This window comes from Narcine bancroftii, chromosome 12, assembly GCF_036971445.1.
Source record: "Narcine bancroftii isolate sNarBan1 chromosome 12, sNarBan1.hap1, whole genome shotgun sequence".
NCBI lineage: Eukaryota > Metazoa > Chordata > Chondrichthyes > Torpediniformes > Narcinidae > Narcine > Narcine bancroftii.
Window position 1 is genome coordinate 36,263,371 of NC_091480.1, and position 22,974 is coordinate 36,286,344.

At 40.6% G+C, this 22,974-nt stretch overlaps 1 protein-coding gene across 1 annotated transcript in view; it reads right to left on the reverse strand.

The window, feature by feature from the left end:
• LOC138746598 (protein tweety homolog 3-like) overlaps window positions 1-22,974 on the reverse strand; it is a 122,760-nt gene that overhangs the window by 78,714 nt on the left and 21,072 nt on the right. The window contains exons 4-8 of the mRNA XM_069904889.1: window positions 20,068-20,288; window positions 15,270-15,365; window positions 7,181-7,253; window positions 5,794-5,869; window positions 1,192-1,247 (exon numbers count right to left, since the gene is read on the reverse strand). Coding sequence (XP_069760990.1) covers window positions 1,192-1,247; window positions 5,794-5,869; window positions 7,181-7,253; window positions 15,270-15,365; window positions 20,068-20,288 — 522 coding nt within the window. The remainder of the gene's footprint in view (window positions 1-1,191; window positions 1,248-5,793; window positions 5,870-7,180; window positions 7,254-15,269; window positions 15,366-20,067; window positions 20,289-22,974) is intronic.

Below are 22,974 nucleotides of genomic sequence, written 5' to 3' on the forward strand. Positions count from 1 at the left end.
CCCTTGCCACTAAATTACTTCGTGCAATGTTGCCAATGTCCTTGTAAATGCACATTTGATTTCACATGAGATAATGCCAATGTTCTAAGCCCACCTTCAATTCCAACAAAAACTAGTTGTTTTCTCTCCCTCCCATTTTTATCAGAGGACCCTGGACCTGAAACAGCCGCAGTTTCTCTCTGCATAGGTAAAGCTTAACTTGCTGAGTGTTTTGGCAGTTTTTATTAGTAAAGCATTTGTTCACCCACGTTTGTCTGAATATAATAGTCTTAATGCGGGCCATCATAGTCACATGGTTCTTATCACTAAAAAGTCAAAGGCATCAATAACATTTAATTATTTATTTTGTGGTTACATATCATCTCTACAATGGTCATAAACAAGTCCAATCCTCAATTCTGGGGATGACTTTATGAATTATACTTTTAACTTTGATGTGCTATACAATTTTGACCAAATTTTCTGCAAAACGCACATAAAATATAATTATTTCTTTAGGTTTGTTACCCAATGAATTTGCTATTAAAACATTAGGCAAGTAAAATAGTGTTTGACAAGCTATTTTATATTTCTGAATTCACATGCAATTCTTTTTTCTACTTCTTATAACAAGTATAGGTGGAATATGTTATCCAGAATACTGCCACTGAGTGCCCGATGCAAGCAACATTACTGGACTGACTCGACACAACAGGGAGAAATGAAGAAACATTATTATTCTGAGATGAAGTCAGAAATTCTATGCCGACTCACATTAGGGTTAGGCTCAATCCCTACCCTAATGTTTAATAATTATCTGGACATATAAATGGGATAAGCATGTTAAATCACAACATGGAGCTCTGGGACCAAAAAGAGATTACTGTAGAAGCCTGCGCGTGGAGACACGGACCGGCCTGCAAATGGACGACAAACGCGGCGACCGCGCAGGTGACCTCCGCAAGGCAGGAAGATGGGGAACTTTGGCAAGAACGCCGGCCAATCCACGGCCGACGCTCCCATGATGTGGCGCCCTGACGTCAGCACCAGGGGCCCATATATGAGCAATAAACCAGTCTCATTTTCCAGGGCTTTGGTGTGTGTGTCGTTCTTTTCCACACTCATGTACCACGTACGCTACAAGATAACAATTCAAATGTTTGTACATAAAATTAAATCAGACTGATATACTGAACACAAACATTGACTCACCTGTTGAAAAGGATTGGGGTAGCCGATGTTGCATACCAGGTAATAATTTAAAGCATCTGTAAGAAAAATAAAATACAATGAATCATAGATAAATGTTTTGACCAGATTATTGAAAATGGAAATAATTTGAAGTTCCATGAAGGAAAATTAGAATTAGTCTGCAGCAAGCCCAGTCATACCTTCTAGAACGTAACTGTTGATGAATTAGAGATAATAAATGTGGGAAAAATGAAGTACATCAGAATTGTCACTTGGAACAAGCGAATTTTAAATACATTAAAATAGGAAATATTCAATATTTCATACTGATTTTACTTTTAAGAAGAAATGAGTAGGGATTTGCAATGCAATTCATAATTATACTTTTACATTAAAGATTGTCAGGTCACTTAAATTATATAAAAAACAAATAAATTCCCACTTCAGCTTTCAAAACAGTTCAGCATTATTTGTGTGGCTGATATAAAGCCAAATTATGAGCTTGGACATGCTAAACCATATCAAGAAGAAAAGGTTGTGTTTACGCATAATAGATCCTGTACTTCCTTGCTACTGGAAGCTCACCGTTGAGCATAATCAGTAATTTATTGTTAAATAAACAACTACATGCATAATATCCTGATAAAGTCTTACAAAAATATCAGAATGGTTTTTCATAATTATATTGTGCATTCGAACTTCAGCAGACTAAGAATAGGAGAGTTTGTTCTATTATTCAACACGTGCTAAGGCCCCAAATTAAAAAGGTTAAGTTTAAATGTAACCTCAAAGATTCTGGCACATGTGGTATGGGGATACCTATGTCTTTTATTTCCAATGTCCAACATTAACAATTTTTATTTTAAATACTTTCCCTCACTTCATGAGGTTACCTTCCCTTCACATATATTATATTCTCTGAATGTGATCGGGAACATTTCACACTTTTTCACTAATACAAAGACAAAGAACCTTATTTGTGATTCCTTCTGCAGTTATTTTAATGATTAATATTAAATGTATAAACGCTTAAATATAATTTTCCCCCTTCAAATATAATCAGAACAATGCAGCACACTGCTATGGTTATTGCTCAGGGTTGCTGCTCAAAGAAAGAGGCTCACACTGAGAGTGCAGTCGACACTGGAGTTTATTCGGCTATCTGCTCTCCCTTTTATAGGCTGTCTGTCGCATCACCATGGCCGTGGCTTGTGATCTGCTGGTTGAGGATTGATCGCCTTGGAATCCGCTGGCCCGGATTGAACCCCCTGCGATTGGCTGGTTTAGCCTCTGCTATTGCGGCCTATGTCTGTTCGATCACCGCATTTGACAGCCATTTCCTGTTTCGGCCTGTGGAGTAGGCTTGCGGGCCGCTACAGCAATACCTTACCTTATGCCAAATGGCAGAGAAGGGTGGCTTCATACATGTCCTTTATATTTACTTCAGTAGATGTAATTGCCAACTTTTAAATATCAATACATTTTTTTTAAGCACTCCATTGTTGTGAATGGGCTTTGTCACCCTTTGCCTAACACAACAAGAAAACATGATGTGTAGCTTTTATGAGTTTTGGCAGTTTACATTTTATTTTTGGATTTCGGTAGAGATGCTATTAATTTAATTTTAACTTTTTAATTTAGAGTTACAGCATGGTAACAGGCCCTTCCAGCCCACAAGCCTGTGCCACCCAAATACCCCAATTAAATCTCCAACTACCTTTTGGTTTTGGAGGGTGAGAGGAAACTGGTGCACTTGAACAAAACCCTCACACACACGGAGAGAGCATACAAACACTTTACAGACAGTGCCGAATGTGAATCCTTATCGCTGGCGCTGAAACAGCTTTGTACTAATCGCTATGCTAACCATGTCAGATGATACATATGAAATAAGTGATGGAAGGACAAGAAGGTTGCCAAACAACATTCATCATGCATACCAATTATTCTTAGAGGGAAAGGTAAAAAATCCTTTTAAAACTAATTTATACTTGTGGTCATTCCCCACAGGTCAATAACAAACAAAAACAAAAAACATGATAAAACAAAATACAAACATTGTATAAAATGCATACAACTTTAGGGATTATATTAACCACCCCATGGATTGTGTGCATTTCTAACCAAGGTGTGCATCTGTCTGATGAAATGCAAATACTTTAATGGCTCAAATACTTAAGTTGGAGAACTCTGTCTATTATAGCAAGTTAAATTATTTTAATTCCAAAAGATTACCAACTTCATAAAATTCACATGAAGATTATTTAGAATAGATATAACATTGGCGATGACATTTCTGATTCACTTGCAACTCATTACCATCGAGCTGGACCTTCCTCCTCACAGGAGCTGCACTCGGTCCATACCTGCTCCTGGGAGAGTAATCCCACCAGGTCCATTGTTCATCTTATTTCCCTGTAGTCCTAGTTTACTACATCTCAAATGCCCATCAACTCTCCTATTAACACCAACCTACTCAAAGGAGAATAGCTACAGTAGCCAATTAATCAACCAGCACCCAAGGTCATGATCAAACCAGTGTTTCTGGAGCCATAAAGGCAAATTAAGTGGTTCACCACTGTGCAACCCATCACCTGTAGATCTGCTGACATTTCTCATGGCATTTGCTAGGAGTTTGCTTGGTTTCCCCCAATTATTCTTGTGCACAAGATTGCTTAAAAGTGCAAATAGGTGATAGCATAGTAAGGTCAAGTATCTCCTCCTTGGAGAGCAAAGGGGAAAATAACAAAATTCCTCATCAATGACATTTGAGAAAAGACAAAATTTTAAAAAAAATGACTTTGAATAAATAAGTCAAATTAGATAATGAGAAACAAAAAGATGGAACAAGTAGTTTAAGAGCTAGAATACAAAATGTAAATATTTGTAATGTAATGTAAATGCACAGACTATATCTTTAAGTCTGAGTGAATGAGTGCAAAGTTTTTAAATCCAAAATCCAAAAAAAAAACCCAAAATCCGAAGCACTTCTGGACCCATGCATTTCGGATAAGGGGTACTCAACCTATATTAATAATAGTTCGAAGGTTCAAACGTGCACAAGGACTGCATTTTCACACATCATTATTTAGAATCAAATTTTACTCTAATATAACATAATCTAGTATTAAAATTAATCATATTTTTAAAATTCTGTACCTTTAATAAGATCACAAATATTAATAAGTTCATCTAAAAGATATCATGGCTGAGTGCTCTGGAAACATACCATTGTCCAAAGCATAGCACATCAATTAATTATACAGATTTAACAATGTACATCTACTGATCATATATCAATAGAACAAAACAAATCATACCAGATTACATTATTAAATGCCAGATCAATATAGGGGCCAATTGCGATTTTTAACAATCAAGTAAATAAATGCTTGTGCAGTCAATAAAAATCAAAACTAAAACCAGAAAACGTTAGTAATACCCACCAGATCCAGCCATATCCATGGAAAGAGAAACAGAGTTAATGATTCAGGTCAAAGACCTTTCATCGGAACTGTGAAGGAGTCAAAGAAGTATGTTAAGCTGTGTGGGGTGAGAGATGTCTCTGATTGGGTAAAAGTGCAGTGATGTGGACATTTTGGATCACAAGTGATGGGTTGCACAGTGGTGAACCACTTAATTGCTCTTATGGCTCCAGAAACACTGGTTTCATCATGACCTTGGGTACTGGCTGATTAATTAAATGTGCTGTGGCCCCCATTGAGAACTTCTAATGTAAACCAAATGACATAGACAAAAAATGTAGGAGTGTGAAATTTAGATCATTATACTCTATATTCATGGTAAAGATGAGCCTGTTGAGACAAGGGAATTTGAATCTGTGAAAATAGCAGCGGACATCAGAGATGTAATAGAGAAAGGAAAAAAGCAGCCAAGAAACATATTTGGAAGCCCAAACTCAATCTCTGGTTTTAAGTAGGCCAATATTTCCTTGGTCAGCTTCCAGGTTTCTCCACTCCATGGTGCCAGATTCAAAATAGATGAATTTCAAAGACAACTTGTCCTCAAGCCAAGCTTTAGAGGAGAGCTCATTCATATTTGCAGGCCTTTATGGGGCTGTAATTAGAAACATTACATTTCAAGGCGAGAACTGCTTCAAAAAGTAGAGTTTGAAATTCAAGATTCCATTTACAAATAAATTTGAAAGTAATTTTTAAACAAGCAAATGAGCCAAGATGTCAGAAATTTGTCAGTACTTCATATTGCAAAAGATATTTTCTTATGATGAATCCATCCGACCCATCAGTTGAGAGTCCTTGAAAGGATAAATTAGAAGACCATTATCCTTTTTTGAAAACAAATGAAATTTTTGCTACACAAGACACAAGGCAGGGTATGAAATCTCTCCACCTTTTAAAAGACCCTTTGATCTAAAAAGCAGAAAATCCACAACTTGATTAATTGAGGTATTTTCCCAAGACGGTTTAAATGCAACTTCTCACAATGGGAAAAAGGTCATCAGATTAAACCACCTGCAGCCAGCTAACTACACACCTTATCGATTACACATGCTGGAGCTCCCACCAACCTCAGTATCTAAATTTGTGTTAAATTCAGAGAAATTAATTGGTTTTTAGCAAGGTCAATTCCAAAGCAACCTACCTTTAGCAATAAGGCCGTGCTTAGTAGCCATTTCGGAAACGTACACATCAGGGGACACACAGAAATCACTTGAACCCTGTTCAGGAAATGAAAATGCCAAATCAATCATGAAGAAATCCAAAATAAGTGAAACCTAGTTTTTGTTCATTACTACATTTGGGACCACATGCATTAATGATTTCAAAGGTTTTAAATATGATACAAAATCCTCCAATCTCAAACATACAGTCACGTTGTTCTAAAACTGTCATAATGTGCAATTGCTGTCAGCATAATTTAAATACCCAGATTTCTTAACTCATTGTTTAAACAATGGCACTAGAATATTTTCTAGTTAAAACCAACTCTACTCTCACAAACCACTGACCACCATTAGTTATTCCAATGCAGAAATGTCAGAAATCTTATACCATCCCTAACACTGAATTATGAAAATAATTTTAAACACACCATTCTTTCATGAACATCTGCTACATGACATTCATTTAATCTTAAATGAGTGGTGGCTGGAGCTGAGTTGAGTAGGGAATTAGCAGAGAGAGTTAAGGGTCGAAGGTATGGTGAATGAGTAGAAAGAAGGGAAGGTGGGTGGGTAAGAGTTAGGAAAGTGCAACACCCAAACACATTAAAAAGAATTGATACGCAAGTCTCAAGACAATGAATATCATAAATGTTTGCAAATCGCTGGATAGCACTGCAAAACATTTCCTGACTCTTCTGTTCACACTAAGGTGAGTCACACCTGGACCCTCACTGATTTCCTGTCTGTGGATTCACATACTTGGGGTCAGTTCAGTGTTTCAGGGGGGTGTAAGCAAATATTGTTCAGACCTCCAGAGCCCCATCTCCTGTGGTGCCTGTGTGTTTGGAGAACCTTCTGCCTCAAGTTTCCCAGGAAACAGGTCCACATTACCACCTGAACTCCCTCTAATTAGGAGCAGATTTAACTGGGCGCAGCAGTGGCAGGGCTGAGCTCCAAGTGGCAGGTGCAATACCCAGAACTGTTCCCAGTCTCGCCAGGTTCAGGCAAAGCACCAGCACTGAAAATAAAAAAAGAACAGCTGCAGTTTGTCACAGATATGAGGTAAGAATTGGGCTCCAGGGATTTGAGAATCCTCTCATTTGGAGACTGGCAGGTTTGGAGATTTGAAGGATGTTGCAAAGCAAACTGCCACCCTTCCGCCACTGCCAAGGTGCAATTAAAGCATCGAGTGCTATGAATTGGAAACAGGGAGCTGCCACTCGTTATTGCTTTTAGATAGAAAAGACCTTTAGTGGTGTGAATAATTTTTGTTATATTACGGGGCATTAATGAAAGCAAGGATTGCTCTGCCGGGAACCAGCATGAATGGCCTCTTTCTACAAGGAGCAAACGTGAACAACTCACCACTGAGACAGCCAGTTCCAGACCCAGAGAACTCCAGCTAATAATCAAAGTTAACACTCCCAGGAGAGCTGCGCTGTAGACAAAGAGCAATTGTAACATCAGAAGGACCATCAAGGCTGCATTTAAAAGAAATACGAGGAGAAACAACACACAAAAACTAAGATTGTCTTGTTAAAATATTAAATTCACTGTTAATGGAAGATATATTACACTAAAAAGGGCCAGAAGCTGGGGCACACGTCGCTTTGCATGGACAAGCTGGGTGTGTGAACTGTTTCAGTGCTGTAAGACTATGATTATATTTCCATCTCTTGCAAATGAAACAGACCGTTTTAAAAAGTGATGGCTTCATTTTATCGATTTAACAGCCTGGGGATGCTGGGGTCAAGTGCTGGAGAAACTCAGCAGGTCACAGAACCTCCACAAGAAGCAAAGGGTGCCAACATTCTATGCCTGGGCCCTGCATCATTTTATCAAGCCCTTCTTGATGAAACCAAACCAAAACAATTAGCCATTCTGGACCCCATTCAATTGCTGCCTTTGGTTACTACATGCCCATATACGATCCAATGGAGGGAGTCTAGCTTGATGGATCAGGCAGCTCTTGAATGGAATTCAGACAGGTAGAAAGCCCTTGTGATGACTTGGCTGCAATCATGAAGGAACAAAGTTCCCACTTTCATTGGACTCCAACTGGCTTTAAGAGTAGCCAAAACTGGCAGGCAGCATTCCCTTCAGTCATCAAGTTTTAGTTTTGATAAGTCTTCAGCATAGAGACATTTAAAAATAATGATCATGGAAGCAAATAATTAAAATAGAAATATTGTAGCATGTGATGCATGAGCGCAGCAAAAAGATCTGAGACAGCAGGCTGTGAGCTCGTTTAGCACAACTGATTTACTTTGAAGTTCGTGCTGCAGCCTTTAAGGCCAATCCAAGCCTGCCCCTCGTTTCATGGAACTCACGTCACGCTGACATAAGCGCGTGTGCTCATTTCCAATCTGCATCAGAAGACTCGTGACGCCATCTTTGCCGCGGCTGCCACACTGACCGCGTGTGACAAGCAGGGCTGCTTCGCTGCTGCAATTATGGGCACTGCCGCACATACCCCACCCACCCAGAAACGGCGCTGGTGGTCTCACAGTGCCTTGAGGGTGGGACCATCGACCTCTACGTATTGACGGCGGGACCTTTACTTGCTCTGATAAGTCCAAGTGGTTTGAGATGGTTCAGTGTGAAAAGTTCCGCTCTGCCACTGATGTCGAGAGTGAAAGTAGATGCATTTCTCTGGAACACCTTGTAGGGTCCCTTTCAGGGATGCTGGAGGGGTGGGCTGCATCCGCCCCTGTGAACAAACACATAGTCACAGGAGTTTAAGTCTGTGGGGTAGTCAGTCTTTCAAGTACTATGGCGGTGTCAGAGACTTCGCCTGGCGGTGAAGGGAGGGGCCGTGAGGTCTCGTGCGTGTCTCCAGCGATGTAGGGGGAATGATGCTCATGTCAATGAGGAATCTGCGGCCCGAGATCCTATCCCAGATGTGGAGTAGACTATTCGGTCGGCCAGCTGCCGTGGCCACTAACATGTCATTTCCCTGAAACGAGCATCGCTGGCAGCACCTGCTGCTCCTGTGCACCACCATTGATGGTAGAAGCACCATTTTGGCTTGGACCTTTCAGTTCGTGGGCAGGTTCTTGCTCATGTGTTGGATTGGCCTTGGGTGTTGACCTGGGGGGCGGGGGTGGGGTGCAGCTTTGTGACGCGGTTGACTGTGTCTATGGTCTTATGCTTGGAGTGGTAGAGAATGTCTGCCTGTGCCACAACCTTATGTGGGTCGTTGAAATGCACGTCGGCCAATATCAGCCTAATGCCTTTGGCTTGAGGAATGCCTGCTCGAACACAAGGCAGGGCTTGTGTCCCTCTGCCAGGGTAAGCATCTTGCCCATGAGGGTGGACGGTGTTCTGTTTGTGCCGAGTCTTCAGAACGTGAAGACTTGTCAGGGTCATCAGTGTAGCGGGTGGTGCGTGAGCACAGCGTAAGAACTGAGACAGCAGGCTGTGAGCTCGTTTAGCACAATTGATTTACTTTTAAGTTCACGCTGCAGCCTTTAAGGCTGTCTGGAGCTTGCCCCTTGGGTCCTGGAACTTACATCTCGCTGACGTATGTGCACTTCGGGTCTGCACCGGAAGGGAAGGACCCATGATGCCATCTTTGCTGCGGCTGCCCCACTGTCAGCGTGTGACAAGTGGGGTTGGTTTGGCGCTGGAACTATGTGCATTGCCACAATATAAACTTTGCTTTATAAAATTAACAACGAAATCACACAGAAAATAATAAGCTCAAGCAAATCAACTCAAAATGGAACTGCCCCTCTGCCTCCGAACACGCAGAATCTCTGAAATCTAACCTGCTGTATATCTCAGTGGCAATTTACCACCAAGGCACTGAGTAGCCCCAGCAGGATTGAGCCCATAACCCCTCAGCAGTCAGTAAGCCCAGACGCTCGTGTTTGCACACAGGTCCAGCACGTCCTTCAGTCTGGAACAGCTGAACTTCAGCAGCTGCAGGCAGAATCACTGGCTGTCGCCAGCAATGTTCAAATCATTTATTGAGATTTTCTCACCATAGATACGGGCAAGCCTTCCTGCTCATTTCTCCAATGGTTTCTCCTTTTTATTTCTAAACTAGCAGTACTTTGCTTTTGCATCAAGGCCCTTTGGCGAGTTGCCACCTATCATGACTTCATTCACTGGCCATTTCCTAAGGGTTCATTCTTGATCAGAGTTCTAGCAGTAAGTCATTTGTAGGGAGCATCGTAATGGAGCTAAATATAGTGCTCAAACATCCACTTGAATTGGAAGTTTATGACTTTTGCCTCAGGCAACAATCCACTCGATTTGCTCCACATTATAGCAAAGCCAATGTCACATCAGATCAGCCAGTATCAAAAGTACAATTCAGCTTTTTTTTAAAAAAAGAGATACAACTCAGGAACAGGCCCAGAGCCCGTAACACCCAAATACACCTTTCTTTTTTCTTTGGCTTGGCTTCGCGGACTAAGATTTATGGAAGGGTAATGTCCATGTCAGCTGCAGGCTCATTTGTGGCTGACCAGTCCGATGCGGGACAGGCAGACACGGTTGCAGCGGTTGCGAGGGAAAATTGGTTGGTTGGAGTTGGGTGTTGGGTTTTTCCTCCTTTGTCTTTTGACAGTGAGGTGGGCTCTGCGGTCTTCTTCAAAGGAGGTTGCTGCCCGCCGAACTATGAGGCGCCAAGATGCACGGTTTGAGGCGATATCAGCCCACTGGCGATGGTCAATGTGGCAGGCACCAAGAGCTTTCTTTACACCTAATTAACTAGTAATCCCATGCACCTTTGGAATGTGAGTGTAAACCGGAGCACGCAGAGGAAACCCATATGAATCCGTGGAGAATGTACAAACTCCTTACAGACACCGCCAGATATGAACCCATCACTGTAATAGAGTTGTGCTAACCACTGCACTAACTATGCTGCCCTAATCCAACCAACTCAATGCCATAAAGGACACACTTACCAACTGACATTAGGAACTCATTATATCCATAAATTTGTAAGATAAGTTACATATGAGGAATGCAAAATAAATAAATAATACCAGAGTCAACTACACCAACAGATGTGGACTCAGCAAAATTGCATGCTGTTCAATTTAAAGGCTGGTGTTGAAATGGAAGAACTATTGCCAAAATCAAGTCAAAAATAGCCCAAGGCAGCTGTACTCAACTGAGAAGGTATCCCACAAGCATACAGTGAAAGAGAGAACCTGGGAGGTTACAAGATATTCTTGGAAAACCATGAAGAATCATGGCATCAAGGGTGAACACAGAAACCTGCTGGTTACCTGAATCAGAATTTGACCATGATGGGAGACAACTGGAAGCAGCATCAACTAAGCTGTCAAGAGCACTGAAAAGTACATCTCACACTAGATCTATATCAGGGGCTAAGAAAACCCATTGAAGGATCGGCCTGACCTTGTGCTCGACTACATCTGGAAATGTGTGAGCGCTACACAAAACATGAAGAAACAAAGTGCTATCTTCATAGTGAGACCCATCTTCAATGGTTTGTAGTACATCTACATCCTTAAATAGAATCTGAACACAATAGGTTCTGCACCCTGCAGATCCAATCAAAGCTCTGCAGTCCCACCACTTTTAGTCATTTTTTTTCTTTGGCTTGGCTTCGCGGACAAAGATTTATGGAGGGGGTAAAAGTCCACGTCAGCTGCAGGCTCGTTTGTGGCTGACAAGTCCGATGCGGGACAGGCAGACATGGTTGCAGCGGCTGCAGGGGAAAATTGGTTGGTTGGGGTTGGGTGTTGGGTTTTTCATCCTTTGCCTTTTGTCAGTGAGGTGGGCTCTGCAGTCTTCTTCACGATGGCCAGTGGAGAGCTCGCCATATAACACGATCTTGGGAAGGCGATGGTCCTCCATTCTGGAGACGTGACCCACCCAGCGCAGCTGGATCTTCAGCAGCATGGACTCGATGCTGTCGACCTCTGCCATCTCGAGTACTTCGACGTTAGGGATGAAAGCGCTCCAATGGATGTTGAGGATGGAGCGGAGACAACGCTGGTGGAAGCGTTCTAGGAGCTGTAGGTGATGCCGGTAGAGGACCCATGATTCGGAGCCGAACAGGAGTGTGGGTATGACAACGGCTCTGTATATGCTTATCTTTGTGAGGTTTTTCAGTTGGTTGTTTTTCCAGACTCTTTTGTGTAGTCTTCCAAAGGCGCCATTTGCCTTGGCGAGTCTGTTGTCTATCTCATTGTCGATCCTTGCATCTGATGAAATGGTGCAGCCGAGATAGGTAAACTGGTTGACTGTTTTGAGTTTTGTGTGCCCGATGGAGATGTGGGGGGGCTGGTAGTCATGGTGGGGAGCTGGCTGATGGAGGACCTCCGTTTTCTTCAGGCTGACTTCCAGGCCAAACATTTTGGCAGTTTCCGCAAAGCAGGACGTCAAGCGCTGAAGAGCTGGCTCTGAATGGGCAACTAAAGCGGCATCGTCTGCAAAGAGTAGTTCACGGACAAGTTTCTCTTGTGTCTTGGTGTGAGCTTGCAGGCGCCTCAGATTGAAGAGACTGCCATCCGTGCGGTACCGGATGTAAACAGCGTCTTCATTGTTGGGGTCTTTCATGGCTTGGTTCAGCATCATGCTGAAGAAGATTGAAAAGAGGGTTGGTGCGAGAACACAGCCTTGCTTCACGCCATTGTTAATGGAGAAGGGTTCAGAGAGCTCATTGCTGTATCTGACCCGACCTTGTTGGTTTTCGTGCAGTTGACATAGACAACAGTGAACAGGCACACAACTAACAGAAGCATCTCCAAGAACATCTTCAGTCTGAACCATGGCAGAGTCCAGATGCATGTGCCAAAGACTAAAATGCTCACAAACAGAGGCTGCTTAACGTGATATTGTAGCTAGCTGCTACAAGCTATGGCGCTGCAAAGCCTATAGCACAGGAGACGTTATACTGTGTGCAGGTTAGTTCAGAAAGAACACACTGTTCCCAGACACGAACCCCAGTTGAGTGGAGTTAACACTGAGCTTTAATGGGCTCACAGCCCTGCTTTTATTCTCAAGCTGAAGAGTGTGGCCAAAGCCAATTGGTGTGTATGTGATTCGCTTTCCCTGATAGGTTGTGGCCAATCGGAGGGCAGCCTCATGCAGCCAGCTGGGCCCCATGGGGGAACTTCGAAGGGCCATCACAATATCAAGTAGTATACAGGACCACCAGGTACAATATTCCTGCCATACTGTGGGAGATCGGCACTCCTGAAAAAGATACTGTTACAACATTGGCATCATTCCCACAATGTGGAAAATTGCCTTGATGTGCCCTGAAGACCAAATGCAGAGGTCAATTCCAATCATAATTCCTCATAGAATGAGAGATCCAAGCAGAACAGGAACTGGACAACATTCATGACAAACAACTGCATGACAAAGGCCATCTGCAAGGCAGCCTATTCATCTACCGCTGAAATTCAATAGGGTTACTGTTACTGAGCAATGTCTTTGGGTCACTACTGACAAGAGTTCCATCTCTTCAAGCCTCATTTCGGGCTAGAAATGCGGGGGCCTAGGCTGGGCATCCTGGAGTGTGTGAAATCCCAGAGCCATTAAACATCCACTAACAAAGGCACGGGTCAGGATTATGCTTAAGTTAGTGTAGCTCCAACAAAACTGACCCTACACCAAAAACCTGCCAACATGACGGATTTGCTCAACTCCCAACCTGAGCAATCACCTCCTTAATGCAATGGATGTTGGCTTAAAAAAAAACACTGCAGTTGATGTCAAAGGCAATTCATTCGTACCCCTCCAACTCGGACCATGGAGATAGACAAGTACAGGTCTCTAAGTGACATTATCAGTGGCAGATGAACCATTAGACTGAGAAGGCTTAAGCCCAGGTGCCCAGAAGGGAGGGGGCCCAGCAGGAGCAGGGACGTCAGGCTTTACAGTTTTTCGACCCCAAAAGCTCAATCAATCCTCCGGCATTTATTGACCCCGCACCCCCCTCCCCCAGCATTTTTCCACCCCCAAGAGACCCCTAACATGTTATTTAACCTAACTTATCACTTTATTCTATTCAATGAAGGGTGTGGTGGGGGGTTTCAAGGTAAGGGGAGCCTTTCTAAAGCTCAGCCAAGGGGCCAGGTGGTAGTTAATTCCCCCCCTGCATGTTATCCTGCCTTGGAAATGTCCTGTCAAATCCAAATCCTGGAACTCTTTGCATAACAACATGGCAGTATCTTCACTGCTGTTGAAGCAGCTTATGACCATCTCTTCAAAAGGTCATTAGAGATGGGCAATAAATGTTGACAGGGACAGCGATGCCCATAACCTGTACTTTTGTTACAGCAAATAAAATGGGACCAATGGTAATGTTGCCCCTCATATATTACTGGAGATGTTTTATAGGGAGATACCACATGGTAATTGAGAACTGCATCTGATAAATATAGGAAAAAAATCCTATCAATGCTCAGCAAGTTTGGCAGCAACTGTAGAGAAAATGCCAGAGTTAATGTTCCAGCTTTTGGTGATGATTGAGAACATTAAAAAAACATGAGAAATTAAACATTTTAAGTTGCAGTGTAGAGAGAACAGAGGAAATAGGGAAGACTGAATAGCACAAGGGTGGTGAAGAGCCTGTCTGAGAGAAGGTGGCCGATCTCCAAGCCTCCACCCTGATGCTGATCGATTAACAAGCTTTCATACTCTATATGTCATTCAATCTCTTCATCTCCATCCTAATGTAGACATTTTCATTATTCTCGCCAGCACCTCTTCTGCAATTTAATGCACAACCAACTTCGAACTTTTCTTAATTTTGCTGAGAGGCACCAACCCTAACCCTGAACATTATTTATTTCCCCACAAATCCTGCTGGACTCACTGAGTATTTCTGGTACTTTCTATTTTTGTATATTGTAAATATTTAGTAACAATGTCACAGAGCAGCCAAGTACAAACCAATCAGGTAAAACGACCCAAAAGTTGGAGAAGTAATCTGTAGTAAGTGGGCCATTGAGTTTGTACAGCTAGGTGTGGAGCTGGGCACGAGGAGCCAGGTTCCACAGCTGGGGAGCTGGGTGCTGGTAACTCTTTAGCCGATTTATGTTACTGAAATGCTGAGTAGGGGAAGGGAATTAAGCAGGGTTCCAATTCCTTTGTGCAAACACTGGGAAAAGGATTAAGTATTTTGCCAATATTCATGTATTTTGGAAAACTCGCATTTCAGTTCATCTTTAGCCTCAAAAGATGAGAGGTGAATGGAGATATGAAGAAAAGAAAAAGGTCCCTGAACGATGCTGCAAGTTTACACCCCTGGATGGGAAACGGCCACTGACAGTTTTAGAAAGGTAGGGTATTGAAGTAATTTAACTTCTCAACCTGGATTCTACTTTCAATCTGGACAAAAGTGTGAAATTATCACGGAGCTCCAGCAACAAATTTCGCATCTGTAGATTTTTTTTTAAAGATACAACTTAACCTGACCGCCAGCAAAATACAATGAGCAGTATAACACACTTACCAAATAAGGATTGCTTTCGAGTTTCTAATCAATCCAAACAGCACCAGGAGACAGATAAGAACATCAAAAAGCAGTAGACCAAGATAACCCAACCACCTTTAAAGAAAAATAGCAGTTTTAAAAATAAAAATAAAAGCATATTAGCTTCTAATGTTACTTTAATGATTAAGAATCACGGTTCTCACATGAAGTTGCAGAATTGCAGCTGAGGCTCTCTACAGACGATGTTAGACTAGCTTAACTGTACCTGTATGTGCACTGTGGACAAAACGGGATTTCAGAAAGATATAAAAATCATTAGAATGCTATCAGGATTCGTGTGTTTGGCAGCGAGTGAATGGCAGGGGTTCAGGAGGGATCAGTGCTGCAGGCCCGACGTTACTCAATCTGCAGTTCATCCTGCCAAATATAACAATTTCAAGTCAGCTGTCGTGCGATGGCGAAAAGGCTTCAAGAGGATATAGAGAAGCCCGGTAGGTGGCATGTGGAAAAAGATGAGGTTATCGACTTTGGTAGAAAGACAGATGTAGAAAAGTTGATCATTTCTTAAAATGGTCAGAGATTGGGAAGAATTGATATTCAAAAAGACATGAGGTACCCTTGTTCACATGTCATTGAAAAGTAATCTGCAAGCAGTTAGAAAGTCAAATAACATGTTGGCCTTCACCACTATAAGATTTAAGGAGAAGAGTAAAGATGTATAACTGCAATACATGTTGTCTAGTTCACCATTTTGATTTCCTCATACAAGAGGACAATGTTACATTAAAGGTATTGCAGCAAAGAATACAGTAAGTATTTAAGTCTGAACCCTTCAGAGGTTTGAAGAATATCAGGTGACTTCACTGAAACATACAAAATTATTCAGAAATCGGAAGCAGTGATGGATTCCCTGGTGTTGGATCTTAGAATTAGGAGTCGTAGCATTAAAGAGTATATAATTTTTCAAACAAAGCAAAGAAAACATTCTTAATTCAGGAGATGGATCGTGGGAATTCACTATTTGAGAGGGACAGATAGACCAGATCACTGATTTCATTCAAAACCGAGACAGAGATTTCTAAATATTGGAGGAATAAAAAACCATGGGGGATGTGACAGGAAAATATTGTTGAAATCGAAGATTGGTCATGATCTTGATTAATGTGGGGGTGAGCTAGAGGTCTAAGTAGCTGACTTTTGGTCGTATTTCTTGCATCCTGAGCTCTACATTCTTTATTGCACTGTTCAGGGTAACACTGGCTGGATTAAAATAATCAAGCTTTTTAAATATTGTGCAATAATAATATTGGACGTTTATAAGACTTCAGTTTTAAATCTGTTTAAAAAGTCAGAAAGAAGAATCAAAAAATTATTTTGCTACCACAAGTTAAATTATTGTTCAAATTTTTACATTTCTAATGAGGTGATCCTGACTGCCTCCAACGCAATGTTCTGAACAGATTGACTGCACAGGAAAACAGAAAAAGACAAAAAAAGTGCTTCAACTCTCGAGCCCTTTTTCATCATCATGGCTAATTGGTGGACCAAACCGACCTTTTTATTTATTCGGGAAATGGGACAAAGGTAAATCATTCTTCAATTTTGAATCAACTAGATTCAACTGTATTTGGAAAAGATGTCCATGTTCCACAATGCGCTTGCTCAAGTGTCTGCCAAACTTCATGCCTGCATGACAAGATTAAGGTTGAACAAAGTAATAAAAAAAAAATTAGGAGCAATGGGGAGAAGAGAATGGGTGACAGTATCTTTTAAAGGGTTTCCTTCAAAGCACAAAAATTGACATCCAAAGGGTTACATTGAGAGGTGTCAAAAACACAGCCAGTCTCGCAACTCCATACGAGGTTAAGGTAAGTTACCGACGTTTTGGACGTTGAAAGGGGCCCTTTTGAATAGGGTACTAATTGCAAGGGATACAGTTCAGCTCTGTAATGCCTTACAAAGCTGCCAAATAGGGGAAATATGATCAGTGAAGAATGAGAATCACAGGCAGAGATATTGGCTGATACTTTTAATGAAAAATGACTATAGGTTTTGGCGATTGTGCATGTTTTAGAAATTCAAACTATTTATTGGAGAATTTTATTCAGAGATCCTTATTACTTCCTTCAGCAAGTGATTATGTTTAATCCTGCACAGTTAAATTGAGAGGATGAAAGAAAAAACAGAATATAAGCTATCCAATATAAACAGAGTGAAGCCAAAACAAATTGAAATAAATTGAAGAAATGGTTGTAATTATTTCAAGATGGAATCCATAGGGAGAGGAGAAAGGGGAAAAGGAAGTGAAGAATTGGGATGGAAAAATGGTTTAATATATAATGTGCATTGTGAGCCCCTCAGCAGGGAAGAGATACAAAAGCAAACTTCTTTCAGCAGTCATTTTAGTCAGTCAGCATAAAGAGCCCTTTGGAGGAGTAAATCCTGGATGCTTCCCAAGTGACTGACAGAAGCAGGGAGGACGCACCCTGTTCAGAAGGACAAGCAGAGGAGACGACCCTACAGGAAGGTGGCTACGACAGCGAGGGTGCCCGCGGCTGAGGGGCCCACACAGACTGCCGGTCATTGACAACTTGTAGTCTGGGGGCGGGGGGGGGGGGGATTCAGGATTCGCATGGGCTACGGACTGCTGAGCACTGGCTGGTGGGAACCAGGTATCGGAGTCGGGATTCGAGAGGATGCTGAGGGCAAGGAGGGCTCCTGAAGGGCCCTGGGCGCTTGTGGGGCTTCCTGGTCTTGACGGAGATTTGGATCTGGAGCTCGGGTTGCCGTTGAATGGATCAGGAGTCTTGTGTGGCTGCAGAGGCCGCTAGAGGCGAATCCACGGACACTCAGTGTCTCTCAGGGGGCTCGCTTTTGCTTCTCTTTCTCTTGTAAAAGGTGTCAGGCAATATTAATGGCGACTCTTCGTCTGTTTATGACAGTCGAAAAGTTAAAGTATATCTTGTATGTTACATTTTTAATGTATGATAATGTGACAATAAAAGGACCCTTGAAGTTACTTTGGATTCAGACAAATATATTAGTCATCATGTAAATTAAATTGTCAAAACATTTAACCCCATGTAAAGTTTTCTGATTGCTTAGGTAACATTTACACTAAAGAAATATTTCCTAAGAACCTGTGAACTGAAGAAAAAAAATCAGTTAAAAGTTAAAACTGTAAACTAGCTAATCACTGCGGGGGGGGGGGGTAAAAAGCTATTTAACTATACAGAGCCAAGTGCATTGTCAATCATACTGCCAGTTTTAAATTAAAATACTGCATGACTACCAGATTTAACTAAATTGATTCATTTATGATATTGAAATCATATGCAAGAACATCAAGATATTTGCACTTGTAACAATACCAGAATAACCATTCAAAACAACCTGTAAGGAAGAGTGCTCTCAATTTCTCCGGAAAAGGTACGTTTGAAGGTGGATGGATTGATAATAGCAGAAACACTTGCATTCAAACAATTATCTTTACTGATAGAATCATTAAGGGAATAAATCCTGTCATGGGCACAATCCGAAACGTGGCTCCTGTCAAGCTTGTAGCTGAGTTATGGGAAATAAAGTTCATTGCCGAATGGTTTTGTGTGCCCCAACTAGCCAAGGATCTGTGGGAATAGTGGGGATCAAAGGAGAAAATTGGTAATTATCAGAAAGAAAATCAACAAAACAAAACCAAAATTTATTGTAAATCCATTTGAAATAAATTATTTAATAAATTGGCATAAATCTAAAGCAGGGTAATAATGCCAAAACTTCCAAAAAGTACACCTGTCAACGAGTTAAACGCTTCAACTTATTTGACAATGTGCTTGGGAGTAAGTACAGGGGACGGATGTAGGAAGGAAGATTTTCCACACAGAGAGTAGTAAAGCACAAAAGTCTGCAGAGCCTGTGGTTAAAGTGAAAAATCACAATGTCGGAGAAACTCAGCACGTCACACAATGTGCTTTATATTGCAAGGATAAAGATATATAACCAATGTTTCGGGTTTGAGGCCTTTGTCAAGTGGTGGATTCATGGAATGTCCTGCTGACGATGGTGGTGAGGATGACGTCTCAGTCTATTCTGAGTTCTATACCAGGAAATCTTTTTAAAGAATTATGGAAAGGCAAATTATCTAGAGTTTCTATGCAAAAGTTGACATGGAGTATGATTTAATTACCACATTTTAAGAATTACTATGAAGCTGCACAATTAAGGTTTATTAACAGACTGTTTGATTTTGATCAATCTCCGTTGTGGGCAAAGGTGGAGATGGATCAAATACAGGAAAGAACTATACATCATTTTATATATAAGTGGAATCCATTGCTTTTACAGCCGTATAAATTGCCAGTTGACAATGGTACAAAAGGATATCCTTCAGAGACTATTAAACAAGTACACAGAGCTGAGAAAAATGGAGGGCTATACACTATGGACATTCTAGGCAGTTGTTAAGAGTAGGTTACTAGATTGGCACAACACTGTGGGCCAAAGGCTTTTTTGATGCCATATTTTCTCATATTTGCCTGTCTTTAAGTTCCTATCCTTCACACAGATTTCTGCTCCCCTGACTGTTTGTGAGCTTTGTCAAGATGGTCCCCAAATCTTTGGCTGACCAAAATGGAAATAAAGGTAAAGATAATGGGAAAATAAATATCACAGAGATGTCATCAGAAGTTATTTGGTGAAGATGATATTACATCCACTCAGGGCCTGGTTATGAAATGCTGCACAGAAATCAAATGAAATAGGTTTTAATTCCCCAGAATCACCATCCTTCACCTCAAAGTTACACTTCATAGGCACATACCTGTAATAATCACACAGCTCGATAAGAACAGCCAAATCTTCCAAAGAGACATTACTCTTTTCCCAAAATGGAATTTTTGTCAGCTGTCTACCTAGGTTTCCAAGAAGATCCTTTAACTTCTGCACTCTCTCAAGATATCGTGGTTCCTTTGCAAACAAATCCTGCAAGGTACGAAGGCTTCCTTCTACTGTCCGATTCAGATCTTGAGTGCTCTCAGAAACCTGCATTTTAAAAAAAAGTACAATTTAAAAATGGCAAGACTTCTTGCAAATAGCTTGCATCTCCCTTTAAGCTCAATGGCTCTACAACAAGGATTGCACATTTCCACTCTGACTAAATATGATTTGTCACATGGATATGACCTGCATGATTTTTTTTTAAATATTAGGAGTCAAACTGACTGCATGTTAAACAATTTAGGATGCTGTTGTTTAGGAGCCAGGTAATATGGATTGGTGAGTATACATCAGAAAAGCAAACATATTTCTAAAGCATTTCTAAATATTTAGGTACAATAGTGGATAAAGAATACCAAAATTCAAATTATGTGCCTTTGTTAAATAAGATTAAATGTGATTTAAATAGATGGATGGAGTTACCGTTAACATTGATTGGACGTGTAAATTGTATTAAAATGAATATATATCCTCATATTCAATACTTGTTTCAGTCTATTCTGAGTTCTATACCAGGAAATTTTTTTAAAGAATTAAATAAAGTAGTTTGTTTGTTTTTATGGAAAGGCAAATTATCTAGAGTTTCTATGCAAAAGTTGACATAGAGTATGATTTAATTACCACATTTTAAGAATTACTATGAAGCTGCACAATTAAGGTTTATTAACAGACTGTTTGATTTTGATCAACCTCTGTTGTGGGCAAAGATGGAGATGGATCAAATACAGGAAAGAACTATACATAATTTTATATATAAGTGGAATCCATTGCTTTTACAGCTGTATAAATTGCCAGTTTTTAAACATTTGATGGGGGTGTGATCTAAATGGAATCAATTAATAGGATCGAAAGGAAAAATTTCAGTTAAGACACCATTATATCAGAATCAGATAATTCAATTTTCAATGAATAATCCTTATTTGAAGGATTGGGAGTCAAAGGGAGTTATATTAGTGTAGAATTGTTTTGAAGTAGGTTCATTTCTTTCATTTAATAGACTTAGAGAGAAATTTGGTGTATTACAAAATACTTTATGTGTTTATTATCAACTACGAGACTTTTTAAAGGAGATTTTTGGTACAGAATTAATAATACCAAGTCAAACAAAATTTGAGAGATTAATTACTGATAAGGTTTGTAAAGGTTTTGTTTTAGGTATGTATTGGTTATTACAGGAAAAGATGAAAAAGGTAGATATATTTAAAATAAAAGATAAATGGGAGAAAGACTTATTTATTTCTATTTCTGAGGAAGAATGATCAGAAATGTGTTTGAATAGTGTTACGAAATTAATGTGCGATATAGTTTAGTAAATTATAATTTTTTGCACCAGTTATATTTCACTCCTTCGGTGCGGTGATCAGATAGGTTTTTTTTTTTACATTCGGTGTGGGATTATATAAAGATTCAGCCTTTTTGGGAAAAAGTTATTAATTTTTTGCGAGATTTATTCAATATAGATCTAAACGTTGACCCTTGGTTATGTTTATTGGGATATATGAACACACTTACAGCTAATTTACATTTGGATAAACCTTATATTGCATTTAATTCATTTAGGATCGGCGGTTGCTAGAAAATGTGTAGTTGTAACTTGGAAAAATGATGTTGATTTGAGTATACAGAGATGGCACCATGAAATTCAACCATGTATTTATTTGGAGAAGATAACACAATTTGCACAATAACTATTCTTTCTTTGTTGAAATATGGAGTTTACATTTGAAATGTATGGGTTTAGCGGGCAGCAACCTCCTTGGAAGAAGACCGCAGAGCCCACCTCACTGACAAAAGACAAAGGAGGAAAAACCCAACACCCAACCAATTTTCCCTTGCAACCGCTGCAACTGTGTCTGCCTGTCCCGCATCGGACTTTTCAGCCACGAACGAGCCTGCAGCTGACGTGGACATTACCCCTCCATAAATCTTCGTCCGCGAAGCCAGGCCAAAGAAAAAATGGCTTTGTATGTGGTGGAAGATATAAAAATGGCACACCACACAACACCCTGTTATAAGTTGATTTTATTGTATTTTTTTCAATAAGCTCGGAAGTTGGGAGGTTTGGAGGGGTTGGGGTGGGTGAAAGGGGGGAGGAGGGAAGGATATTAGGGGGTAGTCTTTATATTTTTTTTCAGTTTTGTAAAATATTAAATGAAGTTTTCAAAAAACAAAATTCATTTGACAGACAAGAATGAAAATGACCTGCTGGTTCTGATTTTCTTGGAAATCGAAATTCACTAAACCATCACGACCATATTCCTTTTAAAAATCCCTGCTTGAGATCATCGAGTTCTGAAAATCATTTTATTGTTATAGCAAAGGGTCCTTTCTACATTGTGAAAAAGAAACTATTTTTCTCCCAAAGGTTTACAGACCAAAATAGGAGGCCATTTATTTCCTTGAGCATGCATCAACCTTCAATTTCATCATGGTTTAAGTGTATTTACCTGCACAGTACTAGTTTTACAAATCAAAACTCTTACTCATTACAAACTTTTAAATGATCTAACCTCAACTCTTTTTGGGGTGACAAGGTTAATATAGTGGTTAGCGCAATGCTGTTACGGTGCCAGCAACCCGGGTTCAAATCCGGTACTTCGCCCCATCCTGGGATGTCTGACTGAATGTAGTTGTTTCTTTAAGGATTGACTCTGCATGTCTGCGTGTGTTTCCTCCAGGTTTTCTCCCTCCCTTCAAAATGTACAGAGGTTTTGGTATATTTGAGAGGCAT